The following is an 18,894-nucleotide window of genomic DNA, read 5'->3' on the forward strand; positions in this document are numbered from 1 at the left end:
ATACCACTGTCAGCTGATTTCTCTACAGAAATTTTGCAGGCCAGACAGGAGTGGCAAGAAATATTAAAAGTGATGAATAGCAAGAACCTACAACCAAGATTACTCTACTCAGCAAAGCTGTCATTTAGAATTGAAGTTCAGATAAAGCTTCACAGAAAAGAAAAAGCTAAAGGAGTTCATCACCACCAAACCAGTATTACATGAAATGATGAAGGGTATTCTTGGAGAAGAAGAAGAAGAAGGGGGAGGAGAAGAAGGAGGAAGGAGAAGAGGAGAAGGAGGAGAAGAAAAAGAAAAATATGAACAATAAAATGACAATAAATAGATATCTATCAGCAATTGAATCTAAAAATCAAAATAAGCAAACAAGAATCTAACAATCAAAATAAACTGATGAATGAAATAGATCCAGAGTCATGGGAACATGGAACAAACTGACATTTCTCAATGGAAATCGGGGAGAGGGGAGTGGGAAGAGATTAACCAAAGATCTAATGCATATATCCATTACCTATGGACACGGAAAATAGGGTGATGAAGGTCTGAGGCAGGGCAGGAACCAGGTGGAGGTAGGTAATAGGGAGGGAAAGGGGGACATCTGTAATACTCTCAACAATTAAGATTTTAAAAATCTGCCCTAGCTTGTTTGGCTCAGCGGATAGAGCGTCGGCCTGTGGAATCAAAGGTCCCAGGTTCGATCCCGGTCAAGGGCATGTACCTGGGTTGCGGGCACATCCCCAGTAGGGGGCGTGCAAGAGGCAGCTGATCGATGTTTCTCTCTCATTGATGTTTCTAACTCGCTATCCCTCTCCCTCTCCCTTCCTCTCTGTAAAAAAAATCAATAAAATATATTTTTTAAAAATCTGTTTATTACAAAAAATTATTCTATATGTATATTCAACTATGCAGAATAATGCCATAGTTTTCCAAATTGTTAGTGCAAAGTTCAAATTCCTATCAGTTATTGCATGAAACTTCCAGTAGTATGTTCTTTTTAACACTAGGTGTTGTCAGACATTTTAATTTTGGGGCAATCCGGTAGGTGTATAATAACATCTCATTGTTTTAGTTTGCATTTTTTCTGATTATTAATGATAAGCATTTTTCTGATGCTTATTTGCCATTTGAATTTTTTCTTCTATGTAATGATGACCTTTTGCCCATCTTTCTATTGCTTTGACTGGCTGCTATCTTTTATTGTTGATTTGTAAGTATTTGTTACATATTTTATATATTAACTCTTTCTAGGACACTCATACACCTCCCCTACAGAGAGGGAGAAAAAAAAAAATCTGTGGCCTGCCTTATTACTCTTTTCCTTTATTGTTAGTTCTTTTATGTCTTGTTTAAGAAAAAATTTTCCTTGTCTGATTTTATGAAAGTTTTCTCCTATATTTTCTTCATGAAGTAGGCAGGCAGGCAGAGTGGTTAGGGGTGATCAGGCAGGCAGGCAAGTGGTTACGGGAGATCAGGCAGGCAAGCAGGGAAGCAGGTAGGAGCCAGCGGTCCTGGATTGCAAGAGGAATATCTGATTGCCAGTTTAGGCCCGATCCTGCTGTGGGATGGGGCCTAAACTGGCAGTCAGACATCCCCCGAAGGGTCCCAGATTGCGAGGAGGCACAGGCCAGGGTGAGGGATCCCCCACTCCTGCCTCCACTCACAAATTTTGTACACCAGGCCTCAAGTTATAAATAATATACTTAGATTTCCCTTGTTGCTGATATATCAAAATGGAATTGATTTACATTCAGATTTATATGTAGCAATCCTAACTCCAATGAAATGATAACAAGTAATATAAGAATTATTATATACCATCAAATCATCTGTAAATAATTATATTTACTACCTTTATATCTTTCATCCTCCCCCTTATTGTACTGGCTAGGATCTCAATGCATTGAATAACAAGGGTGAGAGTGGAAATCATTGTCTCATTCCCAATTTCAAAGTTACTGTTTCCAACATTTTACTATTAAGTGTGAAGTACTACAATGTTGCTGTTTTTGTTTGTTTGCTTGCTTGTTTATTTTTACAATGTTTGATATAAAAATTTTGTTTTATAGAAATAATTTATTAGATTGAGAAAGCTCCCTGTTACCTTCCCTTAACTAAGAGATATTTTTATCATTAGTTGATATTGAATCATATCAAAATTTTGTGCACTTTCTGAGCTGATCATATGATCGTATGATTTTACTTTTAAAATGATCATATGATTTTACTGTTGTTGAAAATTACATTGATTTTTTTCTCCAAAATTTTGTTATTTTATTATTTTTTAAATTAAATTTATTGGGGTGATATTGGTTAATAAAATTATATAGGATTCAAGTGTATAATTCTTTGATACATCTTCTGTACATTGTATTGTGTATTTAGCACCCAAAGTCAAATCTTCTTTCGTCACCATATGTTTGAACTTCTTTACCCTTTACTACCCAACATTTTTATTTTGAAAAATTTCATGAGTCCCAAGGTCATTGAACACCATTTTACTGGAAATAACCAATAGACAAATGATGACTATTTATATTTCAATACTTGGCATACATTTGCCTGAAAATGAATGAAGTGAGCCTGTCACTTAAAGAAAATAACTGTATTTTACTAGTGACAAAAATTGAGCTTTCAAGTAAAAATTAGCATGTACTTGACAAACTTGTATTTTCACCATCAACTTTTCAGTTTTGCAAAACTTACAGGCTTTTCTGATTAGATCAGTGGTATTATCATTTAATGTGTTTAAACTATATAATGAAATTTTCAACATTTTGAATAACTTATTGAACTAATATTTTATAAATGACCGAAGTGTGATGTTACAAAATCATACATGAGTTAATGATCCATGCAAAGTACGATAGACCAATGGATTCTAATGTAACAATAGAAAATCTTATTGACATGGTTTCAGATTTTATATTGCAAATCAACTTTAAGAAATTGCCACATATCAAATTTTGGTATAGATTCAAAGAAAAATATACACAATTATCTTCCTTTTCCCACTACATAGCATTGTAAAACTGGATTCTTTTTCATCTACTTTAATCAACATAGCCTGTTGAGTAAAAGCAGAAACAGTTGAGAATTTATCTATCTTCAAATAAAGAAATTTGCAAAAATAAAATATGATACCACACTTTTCACTATTTTGTTGGAAAAAGTTGCTTTTTATAAAAAAATTAATGTTACCATGAAATGGGCATACTATTAATTTAAAATGAATTAATGAATATTTTTAAATTTTCTCATTTTCAACTTCTACTATAATAATGATATATATTCAACTCACATAAGCAAAAGATTGTTGGAGTCCTCATTAATTTTTGAGTATAAATGGGACCTTAGACCAAAAATTTAAGAACTACTGCCCTAGGAATAGCAGCAGGCATCCTAAGCTCTGAAGATATGATGTTATTTGACATATTTACCCTCTTTTCATGACAATGTAAGGACCTTACAATATTTTGTCTCTATTTACCCCCTCCAAATTACAGCTGAACTTTGAACACTGTAGGGGCTTAGGGCACCAACCGTCTCCTCCTCCCCTACCCCTCCTGCCCCATCTAAAATCCACCTATAGCTTAAGTTGGCTCTCAGGATATGGGGATTCCTGATGAAAATACTGTTTTGCAGTGGTTGGTTGAATCCGTGGATATGTATCCATAGATACAGAGTGTCAACTATATGTCTATTGAAAAAAATTCACTTCTAAGTGGACCTGTGCAGTTCAAACCCAAGTTGTTCAAGGGTTTACTATATATGCTATTTAATGGTAATTTTAAATTCTATAATTTCCTCTTTGTTTTTGTTTTTATGAAGTTTCACTGTATATTTAGATTTTGTATTTATTTTCCCTGTTAGTCATTTGAATTTATGGATTCTCATACGTTCTGGAAAATTGTCAGCCATTGTCTTCTGCCCATTTTCTCTCTCCTGTCCTTTGATATTTCACATACATTTATTTTAGGCTTTCTCATTGTATTCCCTGTGTCTCTGAGTCTTTTAAAAAAAATGTTGTGTTCCATTCTGAATGGTTGCTTTTATCTTCTAGTCCACTAATCCTCTTTAGCTTTGTCTAAATTGCTATTAAATATATTCATTGATTTCCTTATTTCATGTGTTATATTTATTATTTCTAGAGATTCTAAGCTGTTCTTTTGCACATATACTCCACCACTTTTTATAGTTTCCATTTCCCTATCAACATTTTCAGTTGGCTTTTATCTTCTTGAACACAGTAAGCATAGTGGTTTTGGTCTGTGCCCTGTAATTCCATGTGTAGAGTTCCTAAGGGACTGTTTCTGTTTGTTTTCTCTAATGGCGTTTTGTCTCTTCATACGTCTGGGTTTTTAGATAGTGTGTTGGGTATTGTACTTGAAAACTTATTTGTAGCAATACTTGGAGACCTAGGATGATATTATCTTCCTCTAGAGAAGATTTCTCTTTTCTTTCTGCAGGTGTCTCAGGCCACTAGAAGTTTAGGACTCCATAATGTAATTTTCAAAATCGAAGTTTTCAGAGGCACCCTATTGATGTGAAAGAGGGTAACAGATTTTGAAAACTTGTTTATTTCAGACTTTCCTTTAGAATGCACTTTAGGCGTTCTAGTCCACAGTCGATGTTGAATTACCCTTTGAGGGCTCTACATTCTGATTTCTGTTCTCGTAGGCCAGTGGTCGGCAAACTCATTAGTCAACAGAGCCAAATATCAACAGTACAACGATTGAAATTTCTTTTGAGGGCCAGCTTTTTTAAACTTAAACTGTATAGGTAGGTACATTGTTATTAACTTAATTAGGGTACTCCTAAGCTGGTCTTTGCTAAAAACATCCGCTATCTGATTGAGGTACATTCGCTGAGGTCGACCCCTTCCAACTCTCCCATCCAAACTCGTCTTGTATACTTGTTTCGTCTATCTCCTTTCGTTCATCCTCTCTATATGTCCAAACCATCTCAACAAACCTTTCTCAATCCTCGACACTACATCTTCTTTCACTCCACAATGTTCCCTGTACGTGCGTGCCCGCACGTGGTATTTTGTGGAAGAGCCACACTCAAGGGGCCAAAGAGCTGCATGTGGCTTGCGAGCCGCGGTTTGCCGAGCACTGTCCTAGGCCCAGGAGGCTGCCAGAAGCAGAGATCAGCTACTTCTTCCAGAACTGCAGATGCCTCCTGAACAAAAGCAGTTCTTAGTGTAGGTGCACCTTCCTGAGTTACAGACTTCTCCAGGCTGGCAGTTCCTCACTATCTTGTTAGGTCTTGGATGGTCTCAGAGAAATAGTTTTTATATTGTTCTCAGTTCTCTTAGTTATCTTCCATGGAAAGGTTGGTTGGGATTTAAGTTAACATATTGAAGCAGACATTCTCATGCCAGTACTTTTCAACAACAATGAATTTTAATATCTCTGTGCTTTGGTTTTGCATTTTCATGCTAGAAGGAATTACTTATACTGCAGCTTCTTTCCTGAAACCTGTTGTAATTGGAATCATAGACCCTTAATTCAGAGCTTATAAAAGCCACATTATTTTCTCCTTATTCTGAAGGTAAGCATGGTCTCAGGACATACAATGCAAACATATGTCACCCAGTCTCCAATGAATGGATATAACCCTATTGAGAGATATCCATTGCTTCTTTTTTAAAAAAAAAAAAATATATATATATATATTGTATTGCTTTTTTACAGAGAGGACGGGAGAGGGATAGAGAGTTAGAAACATCAATCAGCTGCCTCCTGCACACCCACTACTGGGGATGTGCCCACAACCAAGGTACATGCCCTTGACCAGAATCGAACCTGGGATCCCACAGTCTGCAGGCTGACATTCTATCCTCTGAGCCAAACTGGTTAGGGCGAGAATACATACTTTCTTTTTTAAAAAATTTTGTTCTATTGCTTCAAGTATTACAAAGAGTATTACATATGTCTCCCCCCCGCCCTCGTCCTTCCCCCGGCCTCCCCTACCCCCCAGTGTCTTGTGTCCATTGGTTATGCTTATATGCATGCATACAAATCCTTCGGTTGATCTCTTACCCGCCCCTTCCCCAACCCTCCCCGGCCTTCCCGCTGTAGTTTGACAGTCTATTCGATGCTGCTCTGCCTCTGTATCTATTTTTGTTCATCAGTTTATAATGGTCTTTATTATCCATAAATGAGTGAGATCATGTGGTATTTTTCTTTCATTGACTGGCTTATTTCACTTAGCATAATGCTCTCCAGTTCCATCCATGCTATTGCAAATGGTAAGAATTCCTTCAACCTTGCAAGCAGCAGACACGTGAGCAGCACACTCCTGTCCATTGCTTCTTTTATCTCTTTCACTTGCTCATTTTGCCATCATTTCCTTTCACTTTCAGCTTGGAATTCATGTTACCAGTGCCCATAATTATTTCTTAACTTTGCACTTTTCAATACACCACTTGCCACAGTCTCCAGTCCTTGATGAAGCTGGCTAGCGTCTGTCTTTAGTCCTGCTTTGGTGCTCCTGAGCCATACTAGAAAGAATATGATAGGTTAATCAAAAGTCTATAATTTCTAAATTCCAGCTGTGGCACAACTGGAAATCCTTTTTTTTTTAGTTGCTCAAAATATTCTCTTTCTCAAAAATTAATCCCTCTCCTGAAGTTGGTTAACCTTACCTCTAAGTATCCCATCTCTCAATCAACCCTTACTACTGGAGAGAAATGTAAGGAAATCTGGAGTGAACTTAATTTCAGTTGTTTCTTTAAAGTTATCTGGTTTTCCTCTGATTCTTAATTCATTTTTGTTATCTCATAGAAAGATCTGTCTCTACCTTTTCAAAGGCTACCTATCCAACACTATTCTTGTATTATTGACTTCTTCCTTCCCTTGGTTCTTACTCCATTAGTGGGACATTCTCTTATATTCACAATCATTCCATCTCTACCACCTCTTACGCTCAAAATAAATTATCTTCCAGGCTAAAAATAAGACAAGATAAAAAATTATATTGAATGCATGTCAACAAAATGTTGAAATTACCATAACCCTTACTGGCTGGCAGAAATTCCTCATGAATTAAGAAAATGTATAAGGTAACATGATTTTCCTTGCTTTCAGAGCAAATTCTACTTAGAATATAAAGACCTCTAATGCTATATAATCTATAATAATAAAAGCATAATATGCTATCTAGACCGGACAGGCAAACTACCTTCTGGACGTCCTTCTGGATGAAGCTGCCCCAGTGGGGGCTGATGCAGAAGCGGTTAGGGGTGATCAGGCAGGCAGAATGGTTAGGGGTGATCAGGCAGGCAGGCAGAGGTGGTTAGGGGCGATCAGACAGCCAGGCTAGTGGTTAGGGGTGATCAGGCAGGCAGGTGAGTGGTTAAGGGTGATTAGGCAGGCAGGCAGAGGGGTTAGGGGCAATCAGGCTGGTAGGCGAGCAGTTAGAGCCAGCAGTCCAGGATTGTGAGGGGGATGTCCGACTGCCAGTTTAGGCCTGATCCTGCTGTCAGACATCCCCCGGATTGTGAGAGGTTGCAGGCCAGGCTGAAGGACACCCCCCCTTCAAGAATTTTGTTCACCAGGACTCTAGTTAACAATAGTGTTGTGGGAAATAAAAGTTCTCATACTTGGTACTACATGGAAACTTCCAACATCATCTCCGTTTACTCTTCATAGCTTCTGACATCTAGGACTAACTTCATTTTGTTGGAGAGAGGGAATTTCCCTTTCTATCCTTCTTCAGTTCTTGCATCTTCTTGGCACAAGGCAGAAGAACATGAGAAAATCCTGAGTTTTATTATATGTACACAGGAAAATTTAAAGAAGAATTCTCTGTGAGTGAAATAGAGCAGGCTATTAATATATCTTTTAAATAAAGAAACAGTAAATTTATGAGGATTTGACAAGACAATGAAACATAAGTTTAGGGGTACATAGTAAGAAATTTAAGTAGAATGTTGGCTTAGGGCAGTAAATTTGTAAAATTAACAAGGGTTTGTTTATATAGGTTTCTCAGCTCTGGATTTTCAATATCTGGGATAAAGCTGTCTCTTCCTTAGTTTGATTGATTATTTCTTAGCCCTTTTATAGCAGGGAGGGCACTTTTCAAGGGAGATTTATTTTCTGCATTTAGAGTGACAGTGAAGAGTCAGAGAGCTCTTCCCACTCCTGCTACTTCTCAAGTGATTTTAATTAGAAATAATATGTCATTGTGGGATATTTGGGGGCCACCTTGCTGTGGGCACCAAAGATGTGTAAGTGCAGCTCACCAAAGCAGTGGTATTGGGTGGTGCCTGGAAAGATTTACTACCCCAACATCTTTCTCACTTGGTCCCCAAAGATACCAATTTACATTTTGTCATTCATCCCTTTGATTAGGCATTTTGAGTTCCTCTTCTATTGCCACCAACTCCTCGAAGACAATATTTCTGAGCCCTAAATGTTCATTGGAATCATGTGTGGAACATAGAAAAACACTTACTTACAGGTGCCTTCCTCTTGAGTTGTTTGATTCATTTGGCCAGGCATGCATTCCAGCCATTATAATTTTGTAAAAGTTCTGGTCATTGTAATGTGCAACCAGTTGAGAACCATGTCCCTAGTTGGGTGCCATGATAAGAAACTAATACCATGGCTTTCTCTCTTATTTTCTTTGTGTGACATACCTGGATGGTATGTCAGCACTGGGTCCCGAACTCATCTTCCTGAAAGGAGAGGAAAATAATCCAGAGGAAGTCAGTCGTAAATGAGTCCAATTTAATTATAATCTCATAGTGATAGTGAAATATAAATGACTTCTTTATCCCCGTCAACGGGAGAAATCTCTCTCTTGGTTTGAGAAGACTCTTTTTTTTTTTTTTTTTTTTTGCCTTCCAGTCCAGAGAAAGCAAGCTGCTTTTTTGGGCATGCCTCCATGATTATACAGACCCATTTCTCTCAAGGAACTTTCAAATAAAGAGAACACATTATCTATGGTAACTGAGAAGCATAGCTTTATGTTGCCTGTTTTAGAATTATTTCTTGACATTAACATTTTTATGCATCCCCATATTAAGTTTTATGCTTGGATATAATGCCACCAGGCAGAAATCAAGGTAAATGCCATATCCCAAATCCACAGAGAGTCAGAGCCAAACCATGGGTTATCAAATCTGTCTTTTTATATGCTGTTACTCGTAGTGTATGATTTATACACACTGCTTTCTAAAGCTGCACCAACTGAAAGATGCTGGTTTGTGGAGGGGGAAAGAAGTACATAAGCTGGCTGGATTGAACTGTGTTGATTTCTCTCTAGAACAGTCTTCACAGTTCTTTGCTCACAGTTAGAGGTCTGCTGAAAGTGACTCGTACAGATGAAAACAGCTTGCTTAATCATTCCTGAAACACGGGCAAAATTAAAATACATTTTTTCCTTTGTCAAGCAATAAAAACAATGCCAGATTGTTAATGCCTCTTTTGTACCTTTCACTTGAAAGACCTCAAAAGAACATCAAGGAGAATAAAGGCAAAATCTATTCCCCAATGGCATCATTATACATGTTGAAGCCTCTAAAACTGAAACTCTAAAGACATTCAGAAAGAGCAGAGGAATAAATGACAGCAAACTGAAGAGTGTGTCTCTGGAGCTCTGTTCAACCTGCTTTTTTCAAATCCGTCCAAATTGGATGATGAAAAGCAAAGATCTCATTTGTTTCAACGTTAAAGTAGTAAATTAGTGGGTGGTGAATTGATTGTCCTATATAGCATTTAAAATGCCAGGAGTACCCCATCTCCAATATTTTAAATTGCATTCTTATGGTCGAAATGAAAGTAACCATGAGGGTCATGTAAAACAATGCTTTTAATAATTTAAACTGGTTCGATTCAAATATGATTTTTGTCCTGAAATATTTATTAAAGCTCCTGTTTTGATTTGAGATGAGCAAGTTTCATTTTAGACTTCAAGACATCAAATGGAAACTCATTTTCAGTTCAGGGGCTCAAGTAGGGAGATAGATTAGCATATCCAGTGTTGTGTTTCATTCCCGGCTGTTTCTGTTTGCTTCCAGGATATAGAATTAACAGGTTTGGTTAAATTTTAGCTGAGTTTTTGGCGACCTTTTCTAATCCTAGCTGTTTCATAATTTAATGTCTTGACCTTCGTTTTCCATAAAGCCACCTCAGTGATAAATGCAGAGATTTAATAACTACCACTAGTTGACAGGTGACCTTTCGTACATGGCCATTTCTCTTTGCTGGGAGAACCACATTGTTTTGTAAGTTTTAATTCACAGATTTTAATTATCTGTTCTATTGTCTATAAGCTTATTCACGGAGTAAAAAGTAAAGGTTAAATATTTCATTCTTACTGATTAAAATGTAAAGTGCTTGGCAGTTGTCCCAATATATCATTCAAAAAGGATGAGGCCATTTGTCAAGTTCTTACCCACAGAAGAGAGGAGAGGAATTTTCCAGAGTGGTTGGTAAGGAGCAGGATGATAAAGTAGATAGGAGAGTGAGCTATCTCATCAACTGGATAAGGGTAACCGTGTGTGTGTGTGTGTGTGTGTGTGTGTGGTCACATGTGTGTATTTGTGGATATGTGTGTGTGTAGTAAATTTAATGCTGAGAAACAAAAGAATTCTTTAACTATATGTATATGAATTTGAAAAGTGACTGTGACTCAACAAAAGCTAAAACTTGCCAATCAGAGTAAATAATCTTAGTTTACTAGTAGGTCATCCTTTCTTTTTCTAAATAAGGCAAGGATCAGTTGGGCATGTCATGATAAATTGGTTTCTAGGGTCTACATAAATATACTTAAACACAAAAGTAAAGCTGACTATTAAAATGTGGCAAACTCTTAAAAAGCAATAAGAATAGACACATCTTTCTCATTCCCACCCCCATAGTTATCACATTCTTCAGCATTTTTGCAAACAGAATTCATTTTGTGCCAAATAATCATACTTATAATAAAAATAAAAGTCAGCATAACTGTAAAATGACCTATGTTATGAGCATAGTATCCCAGTTGGCTAGTACCCTAGAGTTTTCAGAAGTACAAAGGGGAAAACAATCCTTGAGTTACAGAATGACTTGGCAGTTTTGAGCTAACTTTCATTCCCAAGGACTTGAAAACAGCTATTGTGGGTGTTTCTAAGGTGAATTTATGTCAAGGAGGTTTTCATGAAGGGAGGAGACAAGCTTATTGAAACATCATCTGCCAGAGTCTTATTTTTCTTTTTTTCCAGACATGGACTGTAACCATTTAATGCTTCAGAAAGACACACAACTCACTGCTGTTGTGAAAAACAATTGAAAAGCACATTGAGTAAGATGTGAAGGACCATTTTAAAGCTAATAATACTAGTCATGATTAATTTATGTTAGACTGAAATTTCAGCCATATTACAAATTGAAAATGTTATGAAGAAAAAATATATATAATTTCTTTTACCATGATAATGACATTGCCAGGGAGGACAGGTAAATTCCACTCACATGTATGCCTAACATTCCTGAGGAGGCTTTCATCAATGTTAATTTTTTTTTTCTTTTTTGGTGAAGTTTTTGGCTACCACTATGTTTAAAATATTAATTTATAATTTAATACAAATAATTTTAATATAATACATGGTGAGATTTGGGGTGTTTACTTCTATGTATATTGGGAATAGTGCAAAATGATTCTATATAATAAAGAAGTAATATGCAAATTGACCATCACACCCTCGCACAAGATGGCTGCCCCCATGTGGGCACAAGATGGATGCCACAAGATGGCCGGCAGGGGAGGGCAGTTAGGAGGAACCAGGCAGGCAGGGGAGGGCAGTTGGGGGTGATTGGGACGGCAGGGAAGCAGTTAGGCATCGATCAGGCTGGCAGGGGAGTGGTTAGGGGGTGATCAGGCTGGCAGGCAGAAGCGGTTAGGGGCAATCAGGAAGGCAGGCAGGTGAGTGGTTGGAAGCCAGCAGTCCTGGATTGCAAGAGGGATATCCAACTGGCAGTCGGACACCCCCCTCGGGTGAAGGCTGGGCTGAGGGACACCCTCCTCCCAGTGCACGAATTTTGTGCACTTGGCCTCTAGTAATAAATATTTCTTTATTCTCTCTCACTTCTTAATAGTGATGTGAATGTGTATCATCAAAGGTAAACTGCTCCTTTTGAACATGAATGGTATCTACTATCCACTGGACATTGTGTTTGTGTCCATTTCCTCAACCCTATAGTGGGAAACAAAAACAAAGTTTTGAAGAATTTATTATGAGAATTGAGTGGAATAATGTGAAAAAGTGCTAGATAGGATGACTGGCTCATATTAAGTGCTTAATCATCCTATCTAATAAAAGACAAAAAGGGTAATTGACCGTACCTTCGCTATGCTTCCCATTGGCTAATCAGGGTGATATGCAAATTAACTGCCAACCAAGATGGCAGCCGGCAGCCATGCAGCTGAAGCGAGCAGGAGGCTTGCTTGCTCCAGTGATGAAAGAAGCCAAGGTTCCCCACCTGCCGCAGTCCGGCTCTAAGCTCCGAAAGCAACAAAGTTTAAATTATAGAAGCTAAACAAACCCGGATACCTACTTTCAGCCGGCGGTGGCCATGGAGCTGGAGCTGGCTCTCAGCTCCAGTGACAGCAACAAAGTTTCAATTATAGAAGCTAAACAAACCCCAGATACCTGCTTTCAGCAGGCCGTGGCCTCAGAGCTGGAGCCGGCTCTCACCTCCAGTGACAGCAACGAAGTTTCAATTATAGAAGGTAAATAAATCCCAGAATAAAAAAAAAAAAAAAAAGGAGAGGCTGGGAGCTTCAGTCACCGGCCAGCCTGAAAATGGCCCTCAGCCCCTCACCCAGGCTGGACAGGCACCCCAGTGGGGACCCCCACCATGAAGGGGGTGTGGCCAGCCTGAAAACAGCCACCTGCCCCTCACCCAGGCTGGTCAGGCACCCAAGCAGGACCCCCACCCTGATCCAGGACACCCTTCAGGGCATACCAGCCAGCCCCCACCCATCCACCAGGCCTCTATCCTATATAGTAAAAGGGTAATATTCAAACTGACCCTAACAACAGAAAGACTGGGAATGACTGGTCATTATGACATACACTGACAAGCAGGGGGCAGACGCTCAATGCAGGAGCTGCCCTCTGGTGGTCAGTGCTCTCCCACATGGGGAAGCTCTGCTCAGCCACAAGCCAGGCTAATGGCTGCCAGTGGTGGTGGGAGCCTCTCCTGCCTCCTCAGCAGCGCTAAGGATGTCTGACTGCAGCTTAGGTCTGCTCCCCGCTGGCAAGTGGACATCCCCCGAGGGCTGCCGGGCTTCCAGAGGGATGTCTGATTGCCAGCTTAGGCCCAATCCCCCAGGGAGCAGGCCTAAGCCAGCAGGTGGTCATCCCCCGAGGCATCCCAGACTGCGAGAAGGCACAGGCCAGGCTGAGGGACCCCCCCTACCCCCCAAGTGCACAAATTTTTGTGCACCGGGCCTCTAGTGTTTATATAAATGAATATCATACCCTATACTTATACATCTTTATCTAACTGTTGCTTCCCTTCCTCTCTCTTCCATGCTCTACCTGTGCTACAGACAGAAATTAAATTTTTATTTTTTGTAAGGAAGGAAATGTCAAGATTCATTTTAGTAGAGGAAAAAAACCTTGATTTTCAAGGCAATCTCTTCCGCCTTTGAAATAGTATATGAACTGAATCTTAGTTGATCATATACTGAGGTTAATCTCACACTGATTAGGAATTTAAAATTATGTTACCCTTCACTTTGCACAGATTAGATACTAAGTAAAAAATTTCTTAGTTTTTTAATAGATGTCATCAAAATCTTAATTTTCTCCAAGCTGAGTGTTTATAACCAGATATGTAAGCAAGACCTAGTATTCTTTTGCAGAGAGAGAAAATACCCAAGTCAAATATAGGGATATTATTATAAAAATCAATATCTTAGATTTCAAATAATAGGAAGTTTTTTACATTTGTGGTCTTTCTTTCAGCAGGGACACGGTAGCTCATACAGGCTTGGCTGTATATTTGTAGGGATCTCAGTGTATAGACACAGCCCAAGCCTAACCAAAGTATTTGGCTTGATGATATTTTGAGTGTACAAGAGAAAAAGATAAAGAGGTCAAGTTGTTTGTAATGAAAAAACAACAACAACAACACATACATAGAAATAGGGACAAATCAACAGAAAAAGAGAATTCAGAATAAAGAGAGGACTTGATAAAGTAGAACCAGACAATTCTCTCCAAAGGTCTCAGAAAACCTAGAAAGAAACTGATTGCTGAGGTAGGAACTGAGCAAGTGGAGGCATATGCAATAAGTTTTCAAACAAGTACCCCACATCAAATAGTATAAATGAGCTCAGGAAACAGCAGTGCATTTTAACAAGAAAGTTGAGATCACAAGATGCAGGGATAAAGCCAATAAAAGGACCTCGGATAACCAGATAAGAACAGCTCTTGGATCAAACTGTCCATTTGTGACTAGGTATTTCTTTCTTTTTATTATAGCTTACTGTAGTTTGAAGGTGCCTTCAAAGGTAAAAATGAGTCCTTTGGGCCTTAGCAAGCAAGCTCTTTGTGTCACCTGAAGCTTCTATTATGATGAAGAATGTTTCACTCATCTCACCCTGCACTCCTATCATACTGTAAGGATGGTTCTTGCAACCAAGTGGTAAATAGAGCAGTCACCGTGTGCACACATGTTTCCTGGTACCTCATTCAGAAAGTCAGACAGCTAGGCAGGACTGTGACTAAGCAGAAGGGCCATGTGACAATGCCCTCCTAAGACTCTGGCCATGGTGACAATACAGCCAAATGATTAGGATGAAAGAAAGAGGCAATTTAAAAATGATCATCTACCCCCAAAGGCATTGCATTCATAGCACTCTGCCCAATTACATATTTGTTACTTAAATAAGAGGCTGTTGTTCCCATTGTTTGCCCTCAAGTTGCTAGTCAGCTGGTGACCTCATAATCTGCACAGCTGCAGCATCCCGATATGTTGTCATGAAACAGATTGTGATGCCTTAATTGATCACTTTCAGGGGTTACGACTGTCAAGTGAAACCAGTATGTTGATTCTTATTAGTTAAATTAAGCCTTGTTACAGCAGAACCAGCTAATTTGCTTTTGTGACTGGGAAATCCAATGCAAATTGCTGCATTTTGTAGATTAGAACATGTCTAAGGCATTTTCTTTATATCTTCCTTTTTCCTTTATGATATTTTTTTTAATTGTGGAGTCCACACCCCCCAAAATGCTTTTATTATACAGTGAAGCAACCTCTTGGAGCAGAAAATTGAATATAACTTCCCCGCACCATATGCATCTTGGTGATAAGTTGGAGTGTGCCATATGACACACTCGATTTAAATCAGGCATTGATTTGCATGACTCTGAGTGGCGTTGGAGAACTGAGCTAAGTGTTCTTTATCACCCCAAAAGATTTTAGGCTCCTAGATGCTTGATGACGAGCCTTAGATCAATGCCTGATCCTAAGAGACACCTTCTCGTGTCTCCATTTGGCCATTGGTGAAGTCTTCACTAAGGCACCAATCTTCAGAACCTCATTTTAAAGTGCACTAATATACTCATCTACCTTGAAGGGACCTATTCTAACCTAGTGCCTGGACTACCTGCTGTCACCTTAGTTCAGAAATCTAACTGTAGCAGGAGTGATGGACAGTCCCTTTGTTAGCAGTTTTAAGATTCCTCATAAATGAACTTTTGTGGGCTCTACAAGTCAAATTTCTTCAAAATTCTTAATCTTGACCTCTCAAATAAGTAGATGCCTTTGTCTCCCTAGCATATTTTATAGGTCTACAATGAAAACTAAATCAAAGAAGTAAAGTTAAATTAATGTATAACTGTTAGCATTCAAAATCCAATGGGAAGCACAAGTATGTTCATCAAAGCAATGTTTTTTTATAATAGAAAAAAAATCAGATAATAACTGAATGCCCAGCAGTAGGCAAGCAGGTACATTGTGGTATACCATAAAATGGAATATTGCATATGCATTAAAAATGTCTCTAAGGACTATTTATTGACATGGAAAGGCTTAGTGATATGAAATCAAATAAAAAACCAAGGTTACCAAATTGTATGAATGGTATTTCTCAACCTTCCTACAATAATATATCTAGAAGGAGAAAAATACAAGAAAATATTGTAGCAATTGTTGAACTGAAGAAATATGAAGATCTTTCATCCTTTTATCAATTCTTTTATTTTTTATTTTTCAACTTTTTCATAGCAAGCCCATATTACCCCCCCCCAAAAAAAAAATATCCCTATAGCCATCCCTATTCATTCAGATTATTCATCACATATCATTTTTCTCCTAAGGCCTTTACTGATCACTCTACCAACACACACACACACACACACACACACACACACACACACACACACACACACATGCATTAACCCCTGTCCTTGCTTTAATTTTCTTTACTTAGCACTTATCTCAATCTAGCTTATTTGAAGTCCTGAAAGCTGGTGCTTAACCTCTATGAGTCCCTGTTACCTCATTGGTTAGGAAAAGGGAGGGTGGTTGTTAGAGTAGCCCTAGAGATTGTCTCTGGACAGTCTGAGATCTCTGAGTTCATAAAAGAAGCCTTTCCTTACCCATCCAGAGTAAAGGTAAACCCAAAAGCCAGCCAACACAGGGATGCAAAGGAAGTTTTTAAGGATCTCTGTAATATTTTTGATAACCTGAGACTTGACTTAAGCAGTTTTCTGAAAATCTTTTTCAGAACCTTGTATTTGCTGAATTTTTCATATTTTCATCAACTTCTATTTAACCATTCATGCACATAAGTAAAAGATAGAATTGATGCCTGGATAGCTCCCTTTTGCCTTCTTTTTAGCCATCATCCTTATTAAAGAATCAGATCTTTTTATATTTCCTTATTTCATTTGAAATTAACAGTTTTGAATGAAAAGTCACCATTTAGAGTGGAAAACACATGATAATTTGTCCATTTAACTTTAAACCAATATGAGGGGATAGAAATTAAAATTATTACTTAACAATTTGTATTCCCTTTTTAAATGAAAGGATGGCCCTAGTTTGATATCCTGGGGCGCTCAGTATAGTACTGGTATGTATATTTCAGAGATATTCCTACATTCAGCAGGTATACATATCTGAATTTTCTGTTTTCCCAGAGAAACTTGTTTGGATACGTGGGCCTTACTAATTTATATTTCTTCCCTCATCTTGTTTCTCTTTATGTTTTTCAGCCTTTGCAGCTGGACTGCGACCTTTGTGCCATCGTGTCCAACTCAGGTCAGATGGTCGGCCAGAAGGTGGGGAATGAGATAGATCAGGCCTCCTGCATTTGGAGAATGAACAACGCCCCCACCAAGGGTTACGAAGAAGATGTTGGCCGCATGACAATGATTCGAGTTGTATCCCATACCAGCGTTCCTCTTTTGCTAAAAAGCCCTGATTATTTTTTCAAGGAGGCAAACACCACTATTTATGTGATTTGGGGCCCTTTCCGCAATATGAGGAAAGATGGCAATGGCATCGTTTACAACATGTTGAAAAAGACTGTTGATATCTATCCAAGTGCCCAAATTTATGTCACCACAGAGAAGCGCATGAGTTACTGTGATGGAGTTTTTAAGAAGGAAACTGGGAAAGACAGGTGAGTCCTCTGAGAAGCAGCCTTATTGTCCTTTGTGTTGAATCTTTGCTGAGTCCTTTGTCAGCTATCAAATGAATGGAGAGATTTTTCAAACTGACTGTTATGTGCTTTTGACTATTATGATTACTTGATGAGCCAGCAACTTGGTCCCATTAATTCCACCTACACTACCTTCTGTTCTCTCCAATTTGATTGGCTTAAGGCTCCAAAAAATGCTGGATGCTTTCCCAGGATATCTTTCGATTTGTTCTTATTTAGCTCAATTTGCTATTGATTAAATTGGATTTTAGCCAAAAGTTCCTTAACATTTCAAAACAGAAATGTTAAGGAACTTTAGGACTTAAACTCCTTTGCAAGCAATGGCAAAAATTTACCTGAGACCACAAAAATAAAAAACAGGCTATTGATTCTCTAATAAGGCACACCATCACTTGGTATCTAACATGTTAAGCCGAATATCAGATTGAAATTATGCATTACTTAAAATCATTAACAGTGAATTCTTGAAGAAAAATAAGGTATAGAAACTACTCACTCAAGTTTTTAAATATCTATTTGCACTTTTCATTGCATCCATTTTTCTGCAGCATTCTATAAACCAGCCTTCCACTTCTTTTTTTTTTTTTTGAGGCCTGCTCGCCTCATTTTTTCCCTACTCCTTACTTCTTCTGTTTTCTCTATTTCCTCTTCATGTCCCTCATCTCCCACATAACTCTATTGCCTGTCTTTTTTTCCTCTCTTTAAAAGGGTAGCAAGTATATAGGAGAGAAGTAGAATTCTAAATCAATAGCTCTTAGTTCATATATGTAGTTCTAGTAAAGTACTACTGAAAGAAAATACTGAAAGTAATTGCTAAGGTTTTAAATTACCATGAATTTTGCTTATTCATGCAATACCATGGATAAATTGACCATTGGCTATAATTCCAATAGTAACATTTTGATTCCTCAAAATCTGTATTATCAATATAACCTTATATTGGGGTATATCTTATAGGGCAAAAGTTTCTGATGTCTATGGCTATAATTTCAATGTTGATAATTATTTTAAAACTAGAGTCCCAATGCATGAAATTTGTGCACTCGGGGGGTGGGGGTGGGGGTCCCTCAGCCCAGCCTGTGACCTTTCACAGTCTGGGAGCCCTCGGGGGGATGTCTGACTGATGGCTTAAGCCTGTTCCCTGTGGAGGGTGGGCCTAAGCCAGCAGTCGGACACCCTTAGTGCTGCCACTGTGGCGGGAGCCATCAGCTATGAGCCTGGCTT

At 38.4% G+C, this 18,894-nt stretch overlaps 1 protein-coding gene across 1 annotated transcript in view; it reads left to right on the plus strand.

Moving 5' to 3' along the window:
• The window catches only part of ST6GALNAC3 (ST6 N-acetylgalactosaminide alpha-2,6-sialyltransferase 3), a 316,904-nt gene extending 299,265 nt beyond the window's left edge, over window positions 1-17,639 (plus strand). Inside the window, exon 3 of the mRNA XM_036350763.1 lies at window positions 17,222-17,639. Coding sequence (XP_036206656.1) covers window positions 17,222-17,635 — 414 coding nt within the window. The 3' untranslated portion in view covers window positions 17,636-17,639. The remainder of the gene's footprint in view (window positions 1-17,221) is intronic.
• Window positions 17,640-18,894: the final 1,255 nt, after the last annotated feature.

The sequence above is a fragment of the Myotis myotis genome, unplaced genomic scaffold, assembly GCF_014108235.1.
Source record: "Myotis myotis isolate mMyoMyo1 unplaced genomic scaffold, mMyoMyo1.p scaffold_m19_p_2, whole genome shotgun sequence".
NCBI lineage: Eukaryota > Metazoa > Chordata > Mammalia > Chiroptera > Vespertilionidae > Myotis > Myotis myotis.